Source organism: Eubalaena glacialis, chromosome 3 (assembly GCF_028564815.1).
Source record: "Eubalaena glacialis isolate mEubGla1 chromosome 3, mEubGla1.1.hap2.+ XY, whole genome shotgun sequence".
NCBI classification, from domain to species: Eukaryota; Metazoa; Chordata; class Mammalia; order Artiodactyla; family Balaenidae; genus Eubalaena; species Eubalaena glacialis.
The window spans coordinates 187,017,904-187,041,923 of NC_083718.1; the positions used below are offsets into that span (position 1 = coordinate 187,017,904).

At 61.6% G+C, this 24,020-nt stretch overlaps 1 protein-coding gene across 7 annotated transcripts in view; it reads left to right on the plus strand.

Annotated features, from left to right (window-relative positions):
• Positions 1-20,399, plus strand: part of CASZ1 (castor zinc finger 1) — a 147,770-nt gene extending 127,371 nt beyond the window's left edge. For 6 of the 7 annotated variants that reach the window (XM_061184980.1, XM_061184984.1, XM_061184981.1 and 3 more), the window contains 15 exons: positions 362-430; positions 2,451-2,541; positions 3,320-3,484; positions 4,428-4,600; positions 4,858-5,705; positions 8,125-8,260; positions 8,499-8,562; positions 9,872-10,026; positions 10,169-10,291; positions 11,233-11,571; positions 13,076-13,274; positions 14,064-14,235; positions 16,060-16,211; positions 16,382-16,523; positions 19,291-20,399. In XM_061184980.1, coding sequence (XP_061040963.1) covers positions 362-430; positions 2,451-2,541; positions 3,320-3,484; positions 4,428-4,600; positions 4,858-5,705; positions 8,125-8,260; positions 8,499-8,562; positions 9,872-10,026; positions 10,169-10,291; positions 11,233-11,571; positions 13,076-13,274; positions 14,064-14,235; positions 16,060-16,211; positions 16,382-16,523; positions 19,291-20,399 — 3,937 coding nt within the window. The remainder of the gene's footprint in view (positions 1-361; positions 431-2,450; positions 2,542-3,319; positions 3,485-4,427; positions 4,601-4,857; positions 5,706-8,124; positions 8,261-8,498; positions 8,563-9,871; positions 10,027-10,168; positions 10,292-11,232; positions 11,572-13,075; positions 13,275-14,063; positions 14,236-16,059; positions 16,212-16,381; positions 16,524-19,290) is intronic. The other variant, XM_061184979.1, reaches the window with a different exon arrangement.
• Positions 20,400-24,020: the final 3,621 nt, after the last annotated feature.

A 24,020-nucleotide genomic window follows, 5' to 3' on the forward strand; every position in this document is an offset into this window, starting at 1 on the left:
CCAGTGGTACCTGGTACCCCTCTTCAGCCAGCAGCATCCTGACTCTCTGTGTGCAAGGCGGCCAGGCCCCAGCTTCCCAGGCTTCCTATGCTGTTGGACTCTAGGTCAGATCCACGCCCAAGGTAGGGCCCTGCAGCCCTGCCAGCCGAAGACGGCCCAGCCCTTGCCAAAGGTGGGCTAATTGAACCTGTGCTAGTTTTCTGCCGAAGGACTTTTCCAGTCCCACCCTAAGTGCCCGGAACACTACACAGTGAGCGAGAGAAGGGCCAGAGCCCCAGGGCAGGGAGCTGCCCCCAGACACTCTTGGGGCATGAGACCACCTCGTCTGCTAATCAGCTGTGCCCTGTGTGTCTCTCACCAGGAACGGATTGCCCACAGATAAACCAGCTGTCACTGAAGATGTAAACATTTACCAGAAATATATTGCCAGGTAGGCCCCTGGGGAGGAGACTGCCATGGAGAGAAGGTGGGTGGGGGCAGGAATGCCTGGGGACCATGGGACCATACGTCCATGTGACCACTAGTACCAAGGTGCCTGCTGCCTCCCCGCCCCCATGCATTCCTGCTTCCAAACCCTCCCCAGGCCTGCCCTCTGCCCCGTCTCAGAGCCCCCGCCCCCTTGATGTGGTCCAGGCCACATGCCCTTAAGCAGCTTGTACCCCAGGCAGGACTGGGGTACCTGAAAGGGCCCGAAGGCAGGGCCCGGCCACAGGTGAGTGCAGGCCCCCCCTCCACAGCTCACTGTGGGCTTCCCTGGTGGCACAGTGGTTAAGAATCCGCCCGCCAGTGCAGGGGGAAAGGGTTCAGGCCCTGGTCCGGGAAGATCCCACATGCCGCGGAGCAACTAAGCCCACGCGCCACAACTACTGAGCCTGCGCTCTAGAGCCCGCGAGCCACAACTACTGAGCCCATGTGCCACAACTACTGAGCCTGCGCTCTAGAGCCCGTGCTCCGCAACAAGAGAAGCCACCACAATGAGAAGCCCGCGCACCACAACAGAGTAGCCCCCGCTCACCACAAATAGAGAAAGCCCGTGCGCAGCAACGAAGACCCAACACAGCAAAAAATAAATAAATTTAATAAATAAATAAATAAAATAAACATTTTTTTAAAATTTTTAAAAAGGGCTCCAGTTGGGGCCGGGTGGGGGTGGGGCAGGCGGGGTTGCAGGCCCCTGTGGAACGGTTGGGGATGAGAAGGGATGTGGGCGGGTGGCCTCAGTGTGCTCCCCCCTCACCACCTGACTCCAGACCTGCCCCTTTACATCCTGAAGGCAGTGGGATTGGCAGGTGAAGAACCTTCAGATTCCCCCCCCCGCGGCCCCCCCCGCCCCCCCCCCGCCCCCCGCCCCGCTCAGGCTCCAGGCGGCCAGCCCCTGGGGACGCAGCACAAGGCCGGGGCTGTGCCCTGGCAGCCGTCTTTCTGTTGATCTCCCATAGTTTTGCTGTCGCTCTCTGTGTCTCCCTCCCCTGTCCCTCCCTGTCTTTTCAGCTTTGCTCTGCTCTCTTTATTATTATTATTACCATTATTATTAGTGCCTCAGCAGATGGCCCTTTTGGCAGCTTCAGCTTAAATATTTATTTGCAAGAGTTTCTCCCCTCATGAGGGGCTTCCCTCCCGCAGCCCCACACCATGCGCAGCGCACTGGGGCAGGCGGGCTGAGCCCACCACCTTGTCCACAGTTGTCACGGGGTGCTGTCCCCGGTGGCCATCGTCCAGGCTGTGAGACCCCCGCCCTGGCAGCATCGGGGCCTGGAGAAGGCCTGGGGTATTCTGGAAGGGCAGGTGGTGGCCAGGCAGCACGGGGCTCCTGGCTACGGAGTTGGCCGGAGAGCGCGCTCCCTGCCACGGGAAGCCAAACAGATGCTGTGCTTTAAAAATTCATGACTCTTGGACTGTTTCAAGTGTCAGGAAAGCCCAGAACAGAGAGAGCCCTTTAACACCTCTTAGCAACAGAGCCCTGGGCTGGCGCAGCTGGAGTCCCCAGCACCTGGCCCAGCACTGAGTCAGGGGTGGGCGGGCAGCACCTGCAGAAACGGCAACTGGGCCACCTCGGGGGCTCGTGCCTTCAGCATCCCATCCCATCCCATCCCACCCCAGGTCTCTTCCCCTGACCCTGCTCTGGCTTCTGGCTTGACCTAGCTTCCTCCTCCCATCTTGGTGCCAGGCCTCTGTGCCCCACCTGGCACTCCCTCCCGGGGCAGATAAGGCTGGGTCTGCAGCTCAGTGGGTCTGGGATTCCCAGCGGTCCCGTCACTCGCCCTAGCCTTCTCAGCCTCTGCTCCTTCACCCCAGCAGACCACCTCTGCCCCTCCACATGTCCACCCAGGGCCCCTGAACCACAGCAGCAGTTCCCTGGAGCACGGGCACGGACTCTGCTCAGCCGCTCAGGCCGAGGACCCTGGAGCTGGCATCCAGAGAGGCCTGAGCCCACCCCCTCTTCCCTGCAGGTTCTCAGGCAGTCAGCACTGTGGCCACATCCACTGCGCCTACCAGTACCGCGAACACTACCACTGCCTCGACCCCGAGTGCAACTACCAGGTATGTCCCGCGGGCACCCGCCCCGCTCCTGCAGGCTGGCACAGCAGCGGAGGGGCCTCTTGAAAGCAGGACGAGGTTACTCGGTTCTGCTTGGGCCACCTGAATTTGACTTGGGCAGGCAGAGAGCCCAGAAAAGCTCCCAGCCTGTTCTCGTTCCCAGATTGCTGCCCACAGGCATCTGATAGGGTCTGGAGCCACCTGCGTCCCCAGTGGTAATAATTCAAGCTCCCATTCGCTGAGTCTACCACGCACCAAGGACTGCGCAGACAGCCTGCGTACCTTGTCTAATCGAGTCTTCCCAGTGTCCTTAAGAGGCTGGTATTACTGCCCCATTTTATAGATGGTTGTGTTGAGGTTCAGACAGATCGGCCCTTACGTCCGAAGCCACCCTCTGGTAGGTGCAGAGCAAGTGAACGAGAGGCGGGAGGTGGGTGCGGGTGTTGTGCAGGAGGCCACTGCCTCCGTCTCACCGGGGAGCCCAGCTCGGCAGAGCCCACAGGTGGCAGTAGACACAATGAGTTGTCACCTATCAGAGCTCCTCCCTGGAAGGCCTGGCCCGATTTATCTGCTCTGCTTCTGGGCCTGCCGATGGGGAGACTACGGGGAGGTCAGGGAAGGGTCTGTGGCCCTGGAACCTTTGGAACTGTTCCCTCCAAAGTCCAGGGTGCCGGCCCTGGGGCAGTCTGGGCTGCCTCGACCCAACAGGATGATTCATAAGGAGACCGGAGGGCCCCGGGGCCAGGCCCAGCCTCCCGCCCACCAGGCCCTCTCCCGGCAGAGGTTCACGAGCAAGCAGGACGTGATCCGGCACTACAACATGCACAAGAAGCGAGACAACTCCCTGCAGCACGGCTTCATGCGCTTCAGCCCGCTGGACGACTGCAGCGCCCACTACCACGGCTGCCACCTCAACGGGAAGAGCACCCACTACCACTGCATGCAGGTGCCCCGCCCGCCGCCCGCCCCCGCCCCCCGAGGCAGGCCTGCCTCGGGCAGGGCCCCTCCCCGTGTCCCCTCCCAGGGCTGGACGGCCAGAGGAGACAATCCCGGGGGCTCAGGCTTGGGCAGTGTCCGGTGGGCCAGGGTGGGGCCTTCCCCATGGCCATACTTGGTGCGGGTGAAATTCAGCGAGCTGTTTATACAGACCGACATTTTTCAGCCTTTAACACCAAGAGCAGCATTGCAAACGGTTCCTGAGGAGGTTTTTGTTTAATTCTTTGCTTTAATGCCACGCAGAGTCTGGGCTTTTTCAAGGTGTCAGGTCCAGGGGGAGCGACTTTGGTTTGCAAATAGCAGCCCTGCGCCTCCCCCGGTATTTGTCAGGGGGTTGTTATGGCCTCCGTGAAACAACCTGGGCCAGGAGGAGAGGGGGGCTCGCTCTCTGGGCTCTGAGATGGTGCAGACACTGGCACGGTCCAGCCCTCAAGAGTGTTCAGATTCCACCGGTTTTTACTCAATATGGCAACGTTGCCTGCCTTGGCCCAGCCAGGGTGGGGTAGGGAAGGCCCTGTGCCAGAAACTGTTCGCCAAACAAGTCCCCGGCCTACAGGTGACCGCCAGGCCCCAGAGTCCAGCCCTGCTCACCCCCGGGGGCTTTAGAGGTAGAGCCACAGACTGGGGACCCCCAAGCCACCTCCTGCAGGATGGGACTCCCACGCCTGTGTGGGGACGTATCCAGGACTCTCTGAGGACGACCCATGCCCAGCACGGGCCAGGCCCTGGGGGCCTGAGGGGTCATCCTACCTTAACCTCGGTGCCCCCAGTTGGACATTTACAGGTGCAGAAGCTCCCCCGAGCAGGCTCAGCTGCACCCAGCAGCACAGCCGCTCTGACCTCGCCAGGGTGCCTGGCCTCGGTTCCCCTGACTGCCGCTCTGGCCCCTGCAGGTGGGCTGTAACAAGGTGTACACGAGCACGTCGGACGTGATGACCCACGAGAACTTCCATAAGAAGAACACCCAGCTCATCAACGACGGCTTCCAGCGCTTCCGAGCCACGGAGGACTGCGGCACGGCCGACTGCCAGTTCTACGGGCAGAAGACCACGCACTTCCACTGCAGGTGAGCGGGAGGCAGCCGGGGAGGCCTCCTGGCCCGGGGAGGGACGGCGGGCAGGGCCCCAGGCCCGTGGGTGGCTCACGGCCCCACCTCCTCAGGGGAGTAGGAACAGGAGCAGAGGGCTGCTCAGAGGCCCCGCCTTAGTTTCTGGCCTGGTCTTCCATCCAGAGGCCCATCCCTCCCAGGGCCACCGTGGGAGCAGGGCAGGGCCTCCCCCTGGCCCCGTGAGGCCCCATGACAGCCTCCCGATGTCCTGCCAGGCGCCCCGGCTGCACATTCACCTTTAAGAACAAGTGTGACATCGAGAAGCACAAGAGCTACCACATCAAGGACGACGCCTACGCCAAGGATGGCTTCAAGAAGTTCTACAAGTACGAGGAGTGCAAGTACGAGGGCTGTGTGTACAGCAAGGCCACCAACCACTTCCACTGCATCCGCGCCGGCTGCGGCTTCACCTTCACCTCCACCAGCCAGATGACCTCCCACAAGCGCAAGCACGAGCGCCGGCACATCCGCGCCTCGGGCTCGGGCATGCTGGGGCTGCCGCCCTCGCTGCTGGGCGCCAAGGACACGGAGCACGAGGAGTCCAGCAACGACGACCTGGTTGACTTCTCTGCCCTGAGCAGCAAGAACTCCAGCCTCAGCGCCTCCCCCACCAGCCAGCAGTCCTCCGCCTCCCTGGTCACTGCCACTGCCACCTCCGAGGCTGGGCCCAGTGCCACCAAGCCTCCCAACAGCAAGATCTCGGGGCTGCTGGCCCAGAGCCTGCCTGGATCCATCCCCCTGGCGCTGGCCCTCTCCAACTCGGGCCTGCCCAGCGCCGCGCCCTACTTCCCCATCCTTCCGGGCCGGGGCAACGCCTCCCTGCCTGTGGGTGCCCCCGGCCTCATGGGTACCATGTCGTCAGGGACAGCAGCCTCAGTAACCCCCGACACGCCCGCTCTGGCTGCCTCGGGAGCTGGCGACTCGGCCGCAGTGGCAGCTGCCTCTGTCCCGGTGCCCCCTGCCTCCATCATGGAGAGGATCTCTGCGAGCAAGGGCCTCATCTCGCCCATGATGGCCAGGCTGGCTGCGGCCGCCCTCAAGCCCTCTGCCACCTTTGACCCAGGTGAGCAGGCTGGGCCCTGCCTGGGAAGCGAGCACCTCTCCAACCCCAGGAGCTCTCTGGCCTCGGTGCAGAGCCGAGCAGCGGGTGTTTGGCAGAAGTGTCTTCTGTTCCCTGCCCCCCGAGACCCCTGCCCCCTTCTTTGCCTGGTCTCTGCCTCCATCCTCTTTATTTCCTATTCGGGGCCCCTCTTTCTGGCCCACCCACCCCAGGCAACTCTTGTTTCTGTTTTTTTCAATCTGTGAAGGGGAAGGAGTAATCCCGGCCTCACGGGGTACCTGTGCACCCCGGGGCAACCGCTAGCTCCCCCCGACCCTGCCGTGTCGCCCTGGGCTAGTAGGGGCTCCCAGCCCCTAGTGGGCTTCCCTGGGACCTCTTCCAGGTGACTGGGAGGGCGTGTGAGTCCAGCCGAGTGGCAGGGTGGCCGCGGTACAGGGATGCTCAGGGGATTCGTGCCTGGACAGCCCGTCAAGGCCAAGGATGCCCTCCCAGGGTCTCCCTGTCCATCAGCGCTTTCCAGTCGCGCTGTCTGTGGTAGTGGAAACGTCCTGTTCCGCACTGTCCAATATGGTAGCCACTGGTCACGTGGCTGTTGAGTGCTTGAAATTGGCTAGCGTGACCCAGGACCTGGATTTCAACTGGAATTTCTTTCACTTGAGCCAGACCCGGCCACTGGCTGCCATGTCGGAGTCGCCAGGTCACATCTGTGTCCTTCCTCTGGCTCATCGTGGAGAGAGGTTCTCCTTTCTCCCAAGTTTTCTGCTCTTGAGAAAATTTTTTACTCTTTTTCTCTGGATTTTTTTTGGCTTTTCTGTTTCCCTCACTCCTCTCCCTCTGTTTTTCCCCCATCCGGGTAATTAGCATTAGTCAAATCCTTAAGAAGAGTTCGGCTCACATCTGGGACGTGGCTCACTTCCTTCCTTCCTTCCTTCCTTCCTTCCTTCCTTCATTCATTCTCTTATCAACCACTGGTGCTCACTGAGGGCAGCTTGCTGGCGGGCCAGGCACCAAGCCAGTGCTGGGGACATGGCAGGGAAGAACAGAGACACAAACTCCTGCCTTGTGGAGCTGATGGAACAGTGTGGGGCATAGTCTGTCCCCAAGTATACCCCCTGGGAGGTGGCCAAGTCGAGACTTGGACCTCAACAGCTGGCTTCTGAGCCCGGGCGCCCTGCTCCTCTGTGAGACTATCTCGAGACCCGCCAAGACTGAGGGTCCCTGCAGCCCACCCAGGGCTCTGCGCAGTGCCCCCAGAGAGACCAGTGCTTGGCGGGAGGGTCAGAGCCCTGTTTCCCTAGGGACCCTGGGCAAGTGGCTTTGGGGAGCTCCTGGAATGTGGACTCTGAATTCTGAAAACTGAATATCATGTTCCCAGTGGGACGCTCCTATCAGCTGTGACCCACCTTCCACTCCAAGTGTGGGTGTCAGGCCTGACTGCCGGAGGCCGCGCGCCTCCGGCGAGGTGCCTGCAGGCTGGGACCACGCTGGGCTCCGTGGCCAGACTGTCAAGTACTTTCTTTTCTTTAGAAAAAGCTCCTTCCCCGAAAAGAAAGGTCAAGTGAAGGGAAGGGGGCCATTTTCCTTTATTTTTTAATAAAATGCCACTTGCTGTCTGTGAAGCAGCTCTCCGTCAGCTGCAGCGCCTTGGGGCAGATTAATATTTCAGTCACTTGGGGATTGTGGGGAAAGGCTCGGTGGACATGTTCCTGTCAGCAACTTCTTTTGCCCTGTTCTGCTTGGCCTCCCGAATCCTCTGCCCGCTCAGCTCCAGCCTTTCCCCTCCATGCCTACACCCCGCCAGCTTCCCCCACCCACCCCGTCCAGCCCAGCCTGGCCAGGGTGGGCCTCATATCTCTGCCCTGGACAGCTTGACGGGCGAGGTCACATAGTTTGAACCGCTCTGATTGGCTGTCAGCTTCCATAGCCCTGACACAGCAGATGCCCCTCCTGGGCATGCTCAGTGGAAGGCAGGGCTGTCGCCCTGGCAACAGTGGGGACGGGACCTGCGGAGGGGGCGCAGCTCCCAGTCTCGATCTGCCACTTTCCCTCAGCATTAACAGAGTCTTTAATAAAAGCCTAAGCGGCAGCTCCACAAATTGACTGTGACAGTCGGTGGAGAAGAGGAAGGGCCCCCGCCCCCGTCCCAGCCCCCTCCCCATCCTCCCGCCCTTCTCCTCCAGGAGGCCCTGAGCCAGGACAACTTTGACATAATTTTGCAATAATTATCACTTGAAGAATTGCCACACAGGGGCAAGCGTCACAAGCGATCATGTCAGTGGGGAGAACCGCTGACCAGCAGCCAGGGCTCCCCAGGGGCCCCAGCCCACCCGGCCCGCTACCCTCACTTCGGGGGGCTCCGGTTTGTGCCCATATGAAGCCCTCAGTCCCTCTAACACCATCTTCCCTCCCCCCTCCCCCATAGGAAATGGGCAGCAGGCCACCCCTGCCAGGTTCCCCCCAGCCCCGGTGAAGCAGGAGCCCGGTGAGAGTGCTGGCGCCCCAGGTCCCCACGAGGCCTCCCAGGACCGCAGTTTAGACCTGACTCTGAAGGAGCCCAGGTGAGGCGAGGCCCAGGCCTCCCAGCTCTGCCCCTCTGCAGGAGGCTCTGGGGACAGCACCCTCAGAGCCAGACTCCATGGGGCCAGGGGCCAACCCCTCCTGACAAGGGGTCATCCTCCTGCCCAGGCAGATGTAGCAGGCGGGGCCAGAGCCCCAGGGGCCAGCTGGGAGGGGTGAGTCTCTGGGCCCGGTCCCACGTACTGTCTGAGCTAAAGCCCCTTGGTTTGTGTGTTCCAGTAATGAATCAAATGGCCACGCAGTCCCGGCAAATTCATCTCTTTTATCCTCGCTTATGAATAAGGTAAGAACCATCCATCACACGCCTCCCATTCCCCCACCCAGAGAAATTAAAGCTGTGCTGGGGGGGGGGGATGTGTTTGTTTTTTAATGTTTTGCCTCTAATAAGATGAGTTTGTACCATTTAAATTTTGAGGCCATTTTTCATCGGATATAATTTCAGAGCCACTGCTTACAAATTAATTTAATGAACTGGCTGAAGAAATATATTCCAGCCTCTGACACCCTTTTTTTCTCTTCACATGGAGGGCTCCAAAAGCTTTTCCGGAGCCCTCTAACTTCTTTCACTCTTGGTTATTAATTTTATTAATTTTATATATTTTTTTGTTTGTTTATAAAGGTGGAGGGGGAGACCAAAGTGGGAGCAAAGCATCAATTTCCACTTTTCGGGTTGAGTAATGGTCTCGGACGCCTTCTGCAGAGGTCGCTCCAGAATATTTATTTTAAATAATGCAGGGTCTTTGTAAATTATACATCATCGCAAATATATTTTCCCCCTTCACATGATAAATTTGACTACAGCAAGATTAATTAGGTTACCGCACACAAGTGACTATTGAGGAGGGAGCTGGGCCTGGGCCGGACCTCACGGAGTGGGGTTCCTGCTGGGCCCATGGCCTCCCACTGGCCTCTGCCCCTTCGGGTGCTCATGCCCTCTGCCTTCCGCCCTTCCCTGCTCGCTCTCTTGCTCCCCTTTTCTGTTCTTGGGTCACTGCTCCCTGCGCCCCCTTGTTCCTTCCTGTCGGAGACCCACACCCCACGTGGGTCGAGCCTTTCCGTGGACTCCCCCACCCCCTCCTCTGCCAGCAGCAGCGAGCCTGCCTTGGTCTCACCCCGCGAGCCTCCTTCCCTCCCTCTCTGCTCCTCCTTTGTGTGCCTTCTCTTGTTCTCAAGGAATTCGTGCGGGTTCCCCCCATGCCTCCTCCTCCTGCACTTCTTTTGAAAACCTGGCAGGAGAATAACCAGGGAGCCGCTTAGTCTGGGGAAAGCTGGGCTGGAGTGTGTGCCCTGAGTCTCGGCCTCAGATTGAGTGATGGCTCCTAGCAGCACGGGGTTTGTGTGGCAGAGCCCCGGCAGCTCCACGGGGCCGGGGCAGCGCCGCAGGCTGCCCGCGGCAGCGTCCATTCAGTGAGGGCTCTTCCGTAGCCAGAGCCACGTGGGGTCGGGCCTCCTCTCCTCCCGGCTGCCAGCACCGCGATGCTCTGGTCAGTTTGGAGAGGCCCGAGCGGCCCAGAGCTGCCACTCCTCCCAGGGCAGTCAGGTCAGGTGTCCTGAGGTCCCCAGCCTGAAGCACGGGCCTGTCCTCCTCGCAGATGTCTCAGGGCAATCCCAACCTCGGCAGCCTGTTGAACATCAAGACAGAAGCGGAGGGGAGCCCCGCCGGGGAGTCCTCGCCCTTCCTGGGCAAGGCCGTGAAGGCGCTGGTTCAGGAGAAGCTGTCAGAGCCCTGGAAGGTCTACCTTCGCAGGTGAGGGGCTTGCCGTGTGAGCAAAGGGGGAGGGAAGGGCCACGCCCACTCGTCCCGGGGGCACGTGTTCCCCCCAGGAGGCTGTTCCCCCAGCCTCGCCAGAGCGCCAGGGTCTCCTCTGAGTAGCCGGCCCCTCTGCCAGGTTTGGCACCAAGGACCTCTGCGACGCCCAGTGTGACTTCCTCCACAAGGCCCACTTCCACTGCGTGGTGGAGGAGTGCGGCGCGCTTTTCAGCACCCTGGACGGGGCCATCAAGCACGCCAAGTGAGTGGGGGTCCGGGGGGCCCGTTTAAACCCAGCCCCACTTGTCCCAGCCTGGCTCGGGGCTGGGTGGGCCGGGGTGGGGCTGGGGGCTGCACAGGCCTCTAGCAGCCTTCCAAGCAGGACCCGTGTGCGGTTCCCACGAGACCTCAGAAGCTGAGCTGGCTTCTCAGAAGCTGCTGCCTGGCAAAAGGCAGGCTTCCTCATCTCCCACTGGCTCAGCCCCCAGCCGGGTCCTCTGAGCCCACCCCGGCCCCGCCTTGAGTAAGAGCTGCTTCTCCCCACCGGGCCCATGCGGCCGTCAGCCCTCCCTCCCACAGATGCTGCTGCAGAGGCAGCTGGAGAGACCCAGCTCTGACCCCGGCAGGGACCCTAAGTGAAGGCTTTTCCAAGCCACAGTACTGCATTTGTAGATTCTCTTTGACCTAAAAATAATGAAATTAATTTGTACAATTCGTTGAGCAGCAAGCTCAGCCGCCTACTGTAATTGAACCCAGAACTGGTAAACATTTACAGCAGATCTTCACCGCTCTCTAAGCCCCGGGTCAGGCTCTTCTCACTGCTTAGGCAGCCCCAGCTGCTGGTCTGAGACCCCCCTTTAAATGTCGGAGCAGGTTCTGGAAGGACGGGCTTCATGAGCCAGGACCTGCTGTACCCAACCCCTCCCGAGTAGGGAGAGGCTAGGGACAGCACATCAGGAAGGTCACGAGTAGGAAGGTGTAGTTAGGGCAGAGCCAGGAGCCCAAGTTCAAGATCAGAGGACATAGCAGTGTGTTCTCAGTCCTTCCCTCCTGGTGGGAGGCCTCTGGCACCTGGCACTGAAGATGCGGTGGGGACACTGGGCCCCTAGGCTTGTGATGGGGTCATACATAGGCAGGCAGGCAGGTGTGCCAGGGAAGGGCCCTCTCCTCCCCCACCTGAGACCCCTCTCCTGTCTCTCGTAGCTTCCACTTCCGGACAGAGGGAGGAGCAGTGAAAGGAAATGCGGAGGCTTCCTTCCCGGCCTCGGCTGCTGAGACCAAACCTTCCTTGGCCCCCTCATCCCCTCCAGCGCCTCCCATCACCACGGCCACGGCTTCCTCTCTCGAGGGGCCCACTCCCAGCCTGGCCGCCGTGCCCTCCAGCCCCACCCTGCTCGCCTGGAAGCAGCTGGCTTCCACCATACCCCAGATGCCTCAGATTCCAGCGTCAGTGCCTCACCTGCCCACTTCGCCCTTGGCAACGACTTCTCTAGAAAACGCCAAGCCCCAGGTCAAACCCGGATTCCTCCAGTTCCAGGAGAAGTGAGTCCCTCGATGAGCCGGGAGTCCTGTGTCCCCCGTGTGTCTCGGGAGTAGGTGCTAGTAAGGGCAGCTGAGGAGGCCCTTGCTCCTTCCCCTGCAGTAGCTCCTCTGGGACACGGTCACTGGGTGATGTCCTTCTAGCCAAAGTTGCTGCTGTTCAGACCTCACTGCCTGTTCCCGGAGCAGGTGGCCGGGGCGGGGGGAGATGGTGGAGGTAGTGGCCACTGTTCCAGAGAGGCCAGTGGTGACGCTGCGAGGACCAGCCTGGGTGGGCTGGGAGTGGTGGTCCTCGCCCGGCGAGGCGGGCTGCGTCTCCCTCCGGGTCCCCTTGTTGGTCTCTGTGGCTCACACCCATGGCTGAGTCTCTGCAGGGCAAGCAAAGTCATAGGTGGGTGGCGAGGGGGCTAGGCCCTCCTCTGGGCCCCCCCACACACACCTGCACAATGGTCTGAGCTCTCAGGGGTGGAAGGGACCTTCCTCGCTGGATGGTGGTGTCTCCCTGCGGCGAGAACGGTGACTCTGTATCATGATATGTGCGGCTTCCTGTTCTCAATAAAAGTAATAAATTGGACGTGAACACACACCGCCTGAGTGGCAGCTGTCCTCCCTCTCTGAGCACCTGGGGCTGGGCCCACGGCGTGGAAGGGGACCTGTGCTCGTCTCTGTCCCTTTCCCAGCTTCCCTTCCTCTGTTCACCTCCCCAAAGTGGCAGCCCTCTCAGCATCCTGGCCTTGGTCGGAGTTCCCACCCCAGGTCCAGTGTGGATGTCGGGGGCGGCCGTGTTGTCGGCCAGGGCGGAAGCCGGTGCAGCCCCTCTGCACCTGCCTGGAGCCTGGAAGGCAGAGCTCTGGAGCCGGGGCTGCTGCTCGGGGCAGGCCAGCCATGGGGGCTCGCCCAGCACCCCTCCCCACCCCCAGCCGCCCCACCACTCAGCTGGCTTGTGAGGTTCTCTGAGTGGGTGGCAGCCCCGAGCCCCGAGCTGACCCTGGAAGCCCCAGCAGCTGAGCCTCAGCAGGACCTGACGCCAGGCACACGTTCCCACTGGCCAAGGCCCCGTGGTGGCAAAGCCTCCTGGTAGGGCTGCCCACCCATCTGCACCCTGTCAGTCGGCCACAGCCAGGGCACTGCCCATGCCACATCAGCCAGGCCTGGCAGCACCATCGCTCATTTTCATATCCACGAAGTGATTGCGGCCATCCTTATCTGTAATCCTGGGGTGTGGCCACGGAAACTACGTGTCCCAGCATGCAGTGCTCTGGGCAGCCTGCATACCGCAGTCCCTTCGGCGCCATCAGAGCTCTAAAAAGAAGGCAAGACTGCATGCTGGGATCTGTAGTCTCTGGCCGAATGGTCCTGTTGAGCAGGAGGGCAGCCCAGGGGCCATTCCTCTTGATTACACCACAGGGGAGTGGGGAGCGGAACCCCAACATGAGCAAATGTCAGGACACCGGCGGGGAGGGCACCAGGAATGCCAATGACCTTCTGGGCCGTGGTTTCATTCCAGCGATCCTTGCCTCGCAACGGACTGCAAGTATGCCAACAAGTTCCACTTCCACTGTCTCTTTGGGAACTGCAAGTACGTCTGCAAAACCTCCGGCAAGGCCGAGTCCCACTGCCTGGACCACATCAATCCCAACAACAGCCTGGTGAACGTGCGAGACCAGTTTGCGTACTACTCCCTGCAGTGCCTCTGTCCCAACCAGGTCAGCAATGCGCGGGCAGGGTGGGGCCTGGGGTGGGGGCAGCGCGGCGCAGGGCCCCGGGCCAGCTCCTCCTGGCCGAGCCTCCGTGTCTCACACCCTCTTGTAAGTGGCCTCCTCCAGAGTCTGGGAAGGACACCGTCTGCCCCTAGGTCCCTGGAGACCCCTAGGCAGGAGTTCAGCTTGGTGCTTAGTTGGTGAGGTCTGTCATTCCATCCTAACCCTCAATGATGACTGTATGCTGGGCAGCCACCGTGCACTTGGCATCCTTCTGCGCATCCTGGAACAGCTATGCTCCCTTTCCCCAGAGGCCTAGGATTTTAAAATAGGCCCATTAGACAGATAAAGAGATTCAACTGTCCGTGCCCCAGACAGGAAGGGCAGGTCAGGTTCATTACAAAGGCCTACTCCCAAGACTTGTAGGGGCTGCCTGGCAGAGTGCATTGAGAAGGAGTCTGAGCCTCCATCTGGGCACACGGAGAAGAGTGCTAGGATAGATTAGTGACGTCTGCCTAGGTCTGGGCACACAGACAAGAGTGCTCAGATAGATTAGTGATGTCTGTGCTGGGTGTGGGTTTAGAAAGAGATGGAAACAATACCAGGTGGGATGTTTTCATCAAATGACAGAAGGTACTTACTGCTTTTTAACACGTGAAAGGTCTTTACACAGTTGTGTTTGCTGATTCTGAGCGTGGAAGGACGCACGCCTGCCACAGCCCTCTAGAGGCCTGGAGCAGGTGGGAGCTTAACGGAAGTCGCCTGCCTGGCCCTGACTCCTGTCCCTCCCTGCAGCACTGCGAGTTCCGGATGCGCGGGCACTACCACTGTCTCAGGACCGGCTGCTACTTTGTGACCAACATCACCACCAAGCTGCCGTGGCACATAAAGAAGCATGAGAAAGCTGAGCGGCGGGCAGCCAACGGATTCAAGTACTTCACCAAGCGTGAGGAGTGCGGCAGGCTAGGTACCGAAGGCCAGGGCTGGGGGCAGGGAACGACAGCAGGTGGCAGGGCTGCGGCTCTGGCCCCTGAGGCCCTGGGACCCGCTTCTTGTCCCCGCACATCAGGCTCCATGTTTTTTTTTTTTTGAAAATATCACAATATCACAGGCCAGGCATTGTCAAACCAGGAGAACAGTCAAAACCCCAAGAGCCTAGGAAAAGGGGTGAGGGTGACTCCCAGCACTGCACCCACCCCAGTGAAAATGCCCGGAGCCTCGTCTCTGGCACCCAGGGCTGGTTCTTTTTCCTTTTCTTTTCAAGAGAGCCTTGCAGGTAAGTCTTACGAGCGCCTGAAGTTACTAGGGTTTTATCCCAAATGGACCGTGGTTTGTTCATTTGTTCATTCATTCACTCAGCAGACGTTTATGGAGGAGCAGCCGTGTGCCAGGCTCTGTGCTATTGCAGGAGGTGAGGGGTGGGTAGAAGTGGCAGCTATGGTCTTTTTTGAGCGTCCACTGTGGCCGGCACTGTGCTTGGTGCTGGGGATCTGGTGGGAGAAGCACGTACATCGTGGGCTCAGCCCACAGCATCTGTGACCTGGGGTGACCTGGAAGGAGGTGGCCACGGGGCAAGGAAGTGGCCTTGAGCTCAGGGGCCGTTGCCTCAGAGTTAACTCTGCTGCTGAGAGCTGAGCCCTTGGCAGGGAAGCTGCCCCCCAGCCCTGGAACAAGGCCTCCCCGAAGAGCTCGCTGGCCCCAGCTTGCCCTGGGGATGCTGTGGGGAGGGGGCTCCAGGACCAGCAGAGAGAGGGCAGAGCTCATCCTCCCGCCTCAGGATGGAGCCACGCGTTCACGGGCCTGCAGATGTGGGGCAGGAGTCTGCCCACGAGGAGACCGGAAGCTGGAAGGCAGGTGGGAGGCAGGCAGGCTGGGTGCAGACACCTGGGCTGCATGCAAGGCCTGCTGTGATTCAGGTGGTCATGGCAGCAGGGTCCAGGGGGAGCAGAGGTGGGGCCCCTGCCTGCAGCCGACCGGCCATTGCATAGGGGGAGGATGAGGCAGTCAAAAGTCAACTGCCAGAAAAGAACGGGAACAAACCTTTCCTTCAAGAATTAATTCAGAAATCATTAATGGCCTGAGAGAGGGCTGGTAATCACGGCAACAGATGTCAACCCTCGGTGGCCTGTGCTGTCCCTGGGCTCAGTTTACAGGTGTCAGGGTATTCCGCAGTTGCCATTATTTACTCAGTTTGGGTGTTTTGGGTGGTAGCTGGGGCCAAACAAAGCTGGGGGATGATATAAGACACCTGGCCGGCTCAGGTGCCATGGCAACGGGCAGGCCTTCACCTGCCCTCTGCTGATACCGTTTCAGTCCGGCTCGCTCTATTTGTTCTCCGCCCAGAGCAAAGCCGAGGTGGGGCGGGGCAGGGCAGAGGGCCAGCCGGCTCGCAGCCATCTTGACAGGTCTGGGGGCAGGCAGCACCTGGGCTCCCCAGAGGAGATGTGGGGACAGGTGGCTTGCTGGGAGGTGGCTGATCTAGTGGACAGGTTATTAGGGTCCCCTGCCCGGGGGCTGGGGCCCAGCCTGCTGTTGTCCCGTGCACGCAGGCTGGAGGCGAGAGCCAGGCTTTGGACAGCCAGCGGGCCTGGGACTTTCTGGGGTTGGGGTGAGAGGGTGCTAGAAGCCCTCCTCACGGGAACACCACCACAGGGGACGCGCCCTTTCCCCAGAAGCCATTTGCCTGGTTGGCCACGTAGGCCCGTGCCCAGAACAGTGCCCGACACGCAGGGGGTGCCATGAGCGCTGGCCGGCGGCGGAGGCTCACGGCCGAGTGGGGCTGTGTCCACAGGCTGCAAGTACAACCAGGTGAACAGCCACTTCCACTGCATCCGGGAGGGCTGCCAGTTCTCCTTCCTCCTCAAGCACCAGATGACCTCCCACGCCCGGAAGCACATGAGGAGGATGCTGGGGAAGAACTTCGATCGCGTGCCCTCCTCCCAGGTGAGCCCGGCGGGCAGGCTGCCCCTCCCCGACCGGGGTGGCAAGAGGGCATCACTCGTGTCCCGCTCTTGCTTCCGGGTGGTGGGCCAGGCCGCCCAAAGCGACAGCCTGCCCCTGTGGGCAGCACAGCCCCCAGCCCAGCTTCCTCAGGGCCCCCCACTTCCTTTCAGGGCCCCCCGAGCTTGATGGACACCGAGACGGACGAGTACATGGATTATACTGGCTGCAGCCCGGGCGCCATGTCCTCTGAGTCCTCCACCATGGACCGAAGCTGCTCCAGCACCCCTGTGGGCAACGAGAGCACCGCAGCAGGTGAGCGGGCGGCCAGGAAGGGACAGCGGGGGCCCGGGAGCGCCCAGCCTGGGACAGGCCCCTCCTTCCGAGGCCCAGCAATGCTGGGTCCGGCTTAGGACAGGAGGTTCACGGTCAAGTGGCCTCAAAGGAGGACGGGCCAGGCCGTGGCAGAGCTGGCTGGTCTGGGAGACGTGGGTCCCCACCTGCTGCCACCCTGCCCATCTCCCCAGCACTCTGCCCTTGGCTTCCGTTTCCAGGAGAGAACCCGGGCTTGAGCTGTGAGCTACAGAATAAAGCAGCACAGCCCCCAGCCAGAGGGGCAGGTGGGCCCCGCCCAGCCCCGGGCCCTCTTCTGGCCCCTCTGCCGTTGTCCCCAGCACGGTCCCTGGGCCCCAGAGTGGGGTCCTCCGCAGGCTGGGCTCTGCCGCAGGCCCTCCCCAGCCCGCCGTGGCCTCCCCCTGCACCGCCTCTCCCTCCCATTCACTCTCCTCTGCCACCTCCTCCCCTCTCTTCTTCGTGGCGTCTGTCTGCTCCTCCTCTGTCCACGTATTTTCATATCATACTTGCTTCTGCCATTGGGTTTCTCATTTTGGTTCTTTTTTGTTTGTTCTTTGTTTTGGTTTTTTTTTTTTCTGCTTTTCTCCACCCTCTCCAGGCTGCCCGGCTCCTCCTCCTCCTCCTCCTCCTCCTGCTGCCGCTGGTGACGAGGCTGCCCGCGTGGCTCCGCAGCCCCCACTGACCCCATCCTTCTCTCCGGCCGTGCTCCGGGCGCCCCTCCCCTCCCTCCCATGCCTCTTTTCTCCACCCTGTCTCTCATACTCTCTGCTCAGTGCCACTCTCGGAGCCACCCGGGGCCTGGCCCACCCCATCAGCAGCCCGCCCAGCTTCCCGCCCGTCACTGCCACTCCAACTCCAGTAAAAAGTGACGCCCCCCTAGTTCAGGATGCCGCAGGTAACTCACACATGCCTTCTCCACCGCTGTCTGTCACCCTGGCCGAGCCTCGAGGCCACGGTCCAGGATCTGACCCTTTTCTGTGGCCTGCTGGGTCAAGGACAGGGCCACTCTGCACCCCTCACAGCGCAGCACCCACCAAGACCAGAGAGCCCGGTCCCTGTCCCAAGGACAGTGCCTCTCGGCTCCTGCCCAGCACTGGGCAGGCCAGAACATCACTGCCAGGGCTCCCTGGGGTTCACCCCAGCTCAGCGACTGGCCAGAGCCCCACGATGGCCGTGCCCGCCCCACCCCCCTAACCCTGCGGCAAGGCAGAGCCTGTCCTCCTGCTCTGAGGACGTCACCCGGGGCCCAGCACGAGAGAGGGGCAGAGATGTTCTTGGGAAAGCTGCTGGTGCCTGGGACCCGCCCAGGTTTGCAGGATCCTGACACCAGCCTGAGCCCCCAGCCCCGGAGCCAAGCAGGAAGAGGCCCAGGCCGCGGGCAGTGCTCCACGGCAGAGGTGCCTCCCAGCCCCACCCTGTACCTGCCGCCTGGCAGGCACGGGACCTGCCCTCCCCTGCCCTTTGGTGCCATCACCACCTTGGCTCTGCCTCTTCCTCCATGCATTCTTACCTCACGTTCTGCCCGACTGCCAGGCACTGGGCCAGCCCAGGGGGATGGCAGGGAGCAAGGCAGGGGGTTCCTCCTCAGGGAATTCAGCCCTTGTTCTGTCGCTGGCATAACCAGCCAGAGCCCTGTGACCTCCGACCCAAAGCAGCCACTCCTCACCCACCCGGATCCCCAGGCCCCAGACCCTTCCTTGCCCCCTGCTGGCTACCCCAGCCCCTCACAGTCCTTGTTCTCTCTACCTGCTGAGGCGGGGACGGGGTCTGTTCCCCAGATGGAAGGGGCAGCAGGCTGGTGCCTGGGCTGAGCCTTCTCGGCAGGTTCTGGGAGGGCCGGGAGGGTCAGCGCGTGGGAGAAGCCCGGAGGGTGCCCACCCCGCACTCTGGGGAGGGCTAGGCCTGGGGCGTGGAGCAGGGAGTCCCGGGACGGCCACCCCTTCCCCGGCTGCCTGTGCAGAAAGGGAGGAACGGGAAGCACAACCACGCAGTGCATTAAGCGGCCCCGGCGACGGGGCACCCTAAGCCCAGGGAAGCAGTTGGGACCAGGAGGGGGAGGGCACAGATGGAGCCCATCCACGGGCCGAGCCCCGGCTCCAGTCCTGGCCCTGCAGCAGAGCTGCCCTCTCCCAGTCCACTGGGGGCGGGACACCCCAAGACCTGAAAGAACCCTCTGGTACCAAGGAGAAGGTGTGCCTCGGGGCGGGGAGTTACAGCCCCAAACAGCCCCAGGGCGCTCTGCCTCCCTGTTGCGAGTAGGCTGGTCCCAGGCGCAGACAGGCCGGCAGCCCGGGAAACTGGTTAGCTGGCGGGGAGAAGGAGCCGGCCTGTCCCTCATTAGAGGCGGGTGCGTGATGGCGTCCTGGCCCCCGTCCAACCTGGGTAATTACACTCTGCCGACCTAGATTCCCCCTTCAGCTTCAATTAGCGCCAGGACGTGTCCTCACTTCCCACCCACATCCCCCAGAGCTGCTTGCTCCGCCACCCACCAAGGCGGGCCGGTGCGGTCAGCCTGCAGATGCGGATGACGAAGGGGGAAGCCTGGGGCTCCCCGGCTATCCTTGGGGGGAGGGGTGGTCATGGGAGAGGCCCCCAGAGCGACGGGAAGCGGAGTTGTCCCCGAGGGCAGCCCCCCCCCCCCGCCCACCGCGCCGAGATCGGGGGCCTCGCGTGGGTGTAATCCTGGGTAGGGTGCGCACGTGGGCGCTGACCAAGCCCCCCTCCCCAGGGAACACCATCTCCATGCCGACAGCCTCCGGGGCCAAAAAGCGCTTCTGGATCATTGAGGACATGTCGCCGTTCGGCAAGCGGCGCAAGACGGCCTCCTCGCGCAAGATGCTGGACGAGGGCATGATGCTGGAGGGCTTCCGGCGCTTCGACCTCTACGAGGACTGCAAGGACGCGGCCTGCCAGTTCTCGCTCAAGGTCACCCACTACCACTGCACGCGCGAGAACTGCGGCTACAAGTTCTGCGGGCGCACGCACATGTACAAGCACGCGCAGCACCACGACCGCGTGGACAACCTCGTGCTGGACGACTTCAAGCGCTTCAAGGCCTCGCTCAGCTGCCACTTCGCCGACTGCCCTTTCTCGGGCACCAGCACGCACTTCCACTGCCTGCGCTGCCGCTTCCGCTGCACCGACAGCACCAAGGTCACGGCGCACCGCAAGCACCACGGCAAGCAGGACGTGATCAGCGCGGCGGGCTTCTGCCAGTTCAGCTCGAGCGCCGACTGCGCCGTGCCCGACTGCAAGTACAAGCTCAAGTGCTCGCACTTCCACTGCACCTACCCCGGCTGCCGCCACACGGTCGTGGGCATGTCGCAGATGGACTCGCACAAGCGCAAGCACGAGAAGCAGGAGCGCGGCGAGCCGCCCGCCGCCGCCTCCCCCGGCGCCGAGGGCCCCGCGCCCGGCCCGGCCGCCAGCCTGGACGGCGCGCCCCCGCCCGGCGCCGAGCCCGCCGCGGCCCTGCTCTTCCTGCCCGGCCCGGGGCGGGGGCCGGACGACGCGGGCGACCCCCGCCCGCCCGACGCGCCCGGGCCCCGCGCCGGCCCCGCCGCGGCCGGCCCCGCGGCCGGCGAGTCGTCGCAGGAGGACGACGAGGAGGAGCTGGAGCTGAACGAGGAGGAGGCGGACGACGACGAGGACGACGACGACGAGGACGACGACGACGACGACGAGGACGACGACGACGACGAGGACCTGCGCACCGACTCGGAGGAGTCGCTCTCCGAGGCGGCGGCGGCGGGGCCGGGGGCGCGGAGCCTGGAGCTGGCGGCCCTCGGCGCCCCCGCGCCCCCCGGCCCCGCGCCTGCCGCCGCCGCCTCCCCGTAGCCGCGGGGCCCGTGGCGCGTGGGGGGCCGGCCGCGCCCGGCGCCCTCGGGATCTTGCCGCTTTATCCTATTGTTGTTATTATTATTATCAATTTTGTAAGAAACGGTATTTATATGTAAAGCTTCCCTTGTACAGAGCTAGGTGTTCGCCGCGCCCCGGCGTCGGGAGGCGCTCCGGGCCCGGGGCCGCCCCGCCGGTGCTTCCGGACCCCGAGTCCGTCTCAGGACAGAGGCGGGGGGCCTCCCTCTGGTGCTCCGGGGCTGCCCCCCGCGCCCGCCCGCCCCGCCCGCGCGGCAGCTGGGCGGCCGGAAGGACAGAGGCTGCCCGGGACCCTCCTCAGCCGCAGTTCGGGGATCTTCTTCAGGGAAATAGAAGGTGCTCTCGTCCGGGGTGGGAACGAGGGGCAGGAGGCCCGGAGGGCGAGGAGGGCGGCGACCCCGGGCGGCTGCCCCACGCGCCCTCCCCGCGCCGGACCCCGGGCCCCCCGAGCGCGCCGGTGGGATTCCTCATTGCTCAGGGCTGGGACGGGCACCGGGAGTCGCCGCGACCCCCGCCCCTCACCACCGGAGGCGGGCCGGCACCTGTGGCACCTGGCAGGGCCTCCCATTCGTGCAGCTAAGACCCTCCCTCCCGGCCCTGGGGGAGGGCGGGGCAGGCGGCGTCCGGCGGGCGACACTACAGGGACCGCGGAGGGAACCTCCTGGACTCGGCAGAGCGGGGAGCTGCGGGTCACTCTGCCCCCGGCGCGGGGCCTGGTCGGGGTGTCCGTCCCGAGGGCTGGGGCCTGGGAAGGGGTGCGTCTGCTCGCTGGTGCTGGGCTGCTGGGCCCGCAGGGCGTCTCTGCCACCCAGGTGGTGAGAACAGGAAGGATGCGACTGTTTGGGGCTTTAATAGTCAACATGGAAAAAAATACGAGAAAGTTGTACAGTATTTTTCCTGTAAAGGTTATTATTCTACATAGAACAAAAGGAGAAAAAAAAAAAAAGCAGGCGGGCGGCTAGAGCGCAGACCGCCTCCGGACCAGCCCTGAGGTTGGAGACCCGAGTGCAATTGCTCACGTGGGGTTTTGTTTAGCGTTTAGAGGCCTTACCAGTTTGAGGCTGTCCGTCTTTACACTAGCACTGATGGGAGCTGCGTGATTCCAACTTTTAACTTGAATTTCGTAGAGACAAGAAAAAAGGACTGTTATTACTGATACAAGTTTGTAGTTAATTTAACATGAGTTTTTTCTCTATTGGTTATGCGTGTGGCTTTATAGGGCTTTTTCTTCCCAGTTTGTTTTATTATTTTCTTTGGGATACTTCTTTGCTGGTGCAACCCACCCGGATTTGGTTCCTTTTGCAAATCCCAGCCCCCCCACCCCTGCCACCCTCCCTCAGCGATGAGGTCACCGAGCCCAGAGCCGGGGCCCACCTGGCAGGCACGTGCCCGGCCAATGGCTCTGAGGGCGACAGGGACGGAGGGCAGGCTGCCCAAGGCCGCTCCTGTTCATCTCCACTCCAGGCCGAGCCACCAGCCCTGTCTCAGGTTGGGCCCTGCGACATGGCCACAGGGAGAGCGCGAGGCCCAGCCTGGGGGAGGGGCCGTCACCCAGAGCCTCCTCCCCAGAGGTCTCCAAGGGGAGGCTGACCAGCTGCAGGGGGCAGTGGTTTACTTTTTTTTTCTTTTCTTTTTTCTTTTTTTTCTTTCTTTCTTTCTTTCTTTCTTTCTTTCTTTTTTTTTTTTTTTTTTTGTCCTCTTGGCTGCCCACAGCCAGAAAGCCAGGACCATCTGAACTGGAGAGGGAGCAGGAGGGAGGAGTGGTCAGAAGGAGTGTACCTGATTCAACAGGAAACAAATGGTTTTCTAGAACGGCCCCTACCAGAGCCTCCTGAATTCTGTGGGCACCACGTGCTGCTGCTGAGCATTCGCCCGGACTTGGTGTCCGACCGCAGCACCGGGGAGTCTGTGGAAGGAGTTTCGTAAAGGGAAAAAAAAAATTTTTTTTTCAATGTAGCAAAATCAAACAAAAAAAAAAAGAAAAAAAGAAGATGCCGACAGTGCGAAGTCTAGCCTTTTGTAACCTTCCTATTGCACACTAGGACGATAAGCCATTGCTAGCTCATTTTGAATTTTAATGTGTAATTTTTGTTTTATGTTTTTTCCGTGGGGAAAACAATGCTTGATCCACCAATGCTCTTTTTAATGTTTTATAACTATGTATGTGTATATATATAAATATAAAATAATATGTATGCACATATGTGTGTGTATATATCTATATGTATATACATATATAGATATATAGAGATATATAGAGAGGTTTTTGAGACGAAAACGCAGAACGTGAAAACCGAACTGAACAGCGTGTGCTCTGATTACTTGAATCTGGTCTCCTCGGCACCTGGTTATTAAGAACTGAATATTTTTCCACTTGAATTTAGTGCTATTAGAAATTTAATATATGTGTTTTATTTATTTGATTTTTTTTTTTTTTTGCATGACTGATGCAAGGTTTGACATTTTCACTCAATAAAAACTGGAAAAAAAAAATCTATCAAGTTATCTTTTATTTTTAAAGTCAGTCCAGAGCGACTGGCGGGGACCCAGCTGTGCAGGGTGGCACGGCCACCATGGCCAGCCGGGCTCCATGTGCCCAGGCAGGGAGGGGAGGAGGGTGTCGGTCACCCTTCAGCCCTGGCAGGGAAGGGGGCAGACCGGGCTCACCCCTGGGAGGGGGCCACATCCTCCTGGGCTGCCGGGAACAGATGGTGGGGGGCTTGGGCCCCGCCCGGCCTCCCACCCCAGCCCCGCCTGAAGGCCCCACGGAGGCTCAGGAGCTGCCTGGCACAGATGCCTCAGGCCTCCGGCAAGGGCTCCAGAGGCCCCCAGCCTGGCCGGCTCTCTCCCAGCGCAGCCAGGGCTACTGGGCAGGCGCTTGGCAAGGGTCATCCCTCTGCCTCCTCCCTCGGCTCCTTCCTCCTTCCTGCAGGGACCTGCCCGGGCTGGGAACGGCGCGTACCCGGATCCGATCCGGATGCTGGCTCGGCTCCTGCCCGGAGCACGCAGGGGCAGAGCCAGCGGGGGCCAATTCCTGGGTCCGTAGCCACCAGCCCCAGGCCTGCCTGAGTTGGCGACCCCGGTGGCACCACGGCTGGGGCTCCCTCAGAAGCATGGGTGGCTAGAGCACTACGGCCAGGCCCCGTCCAGAGTGCAGGCCGCACATCTGCCCTGACGCTTCTAGATGGTGACCCCCCCCCCCCTCCTCAGTAAACCTCCTCATCTGTGCCATCTTGCCAGCCTTGCCCTGAGCTAACCTCCTTCCAGGTGGCCAGGTGGCCCAGGGCCTTGGGGAGGAGATGTGTGTGCCAGGCCCTGCACGCTCCTCCGCCTCGTGGAGCCATCTCACTGGATGTCACGTCCCTGCAAGGAGCACACCCCTTTTTCCTGGGGAGGTGAAGTCCCACCAGCGGCGCCCCAGGTGTTACCACCGGCGCCCCAGCTGTTACCACCGGGACAGCAGGGGGAGCGAGCGGTGCAGGGGCTGCACCACTACCGGGGCCCTGCTCAACGTCATTTCCACCACAAAAGCCTTTTTTCTAACCCAGGCCCCCCAGCACAGAGGGCCCTTCCCTTTCTTCT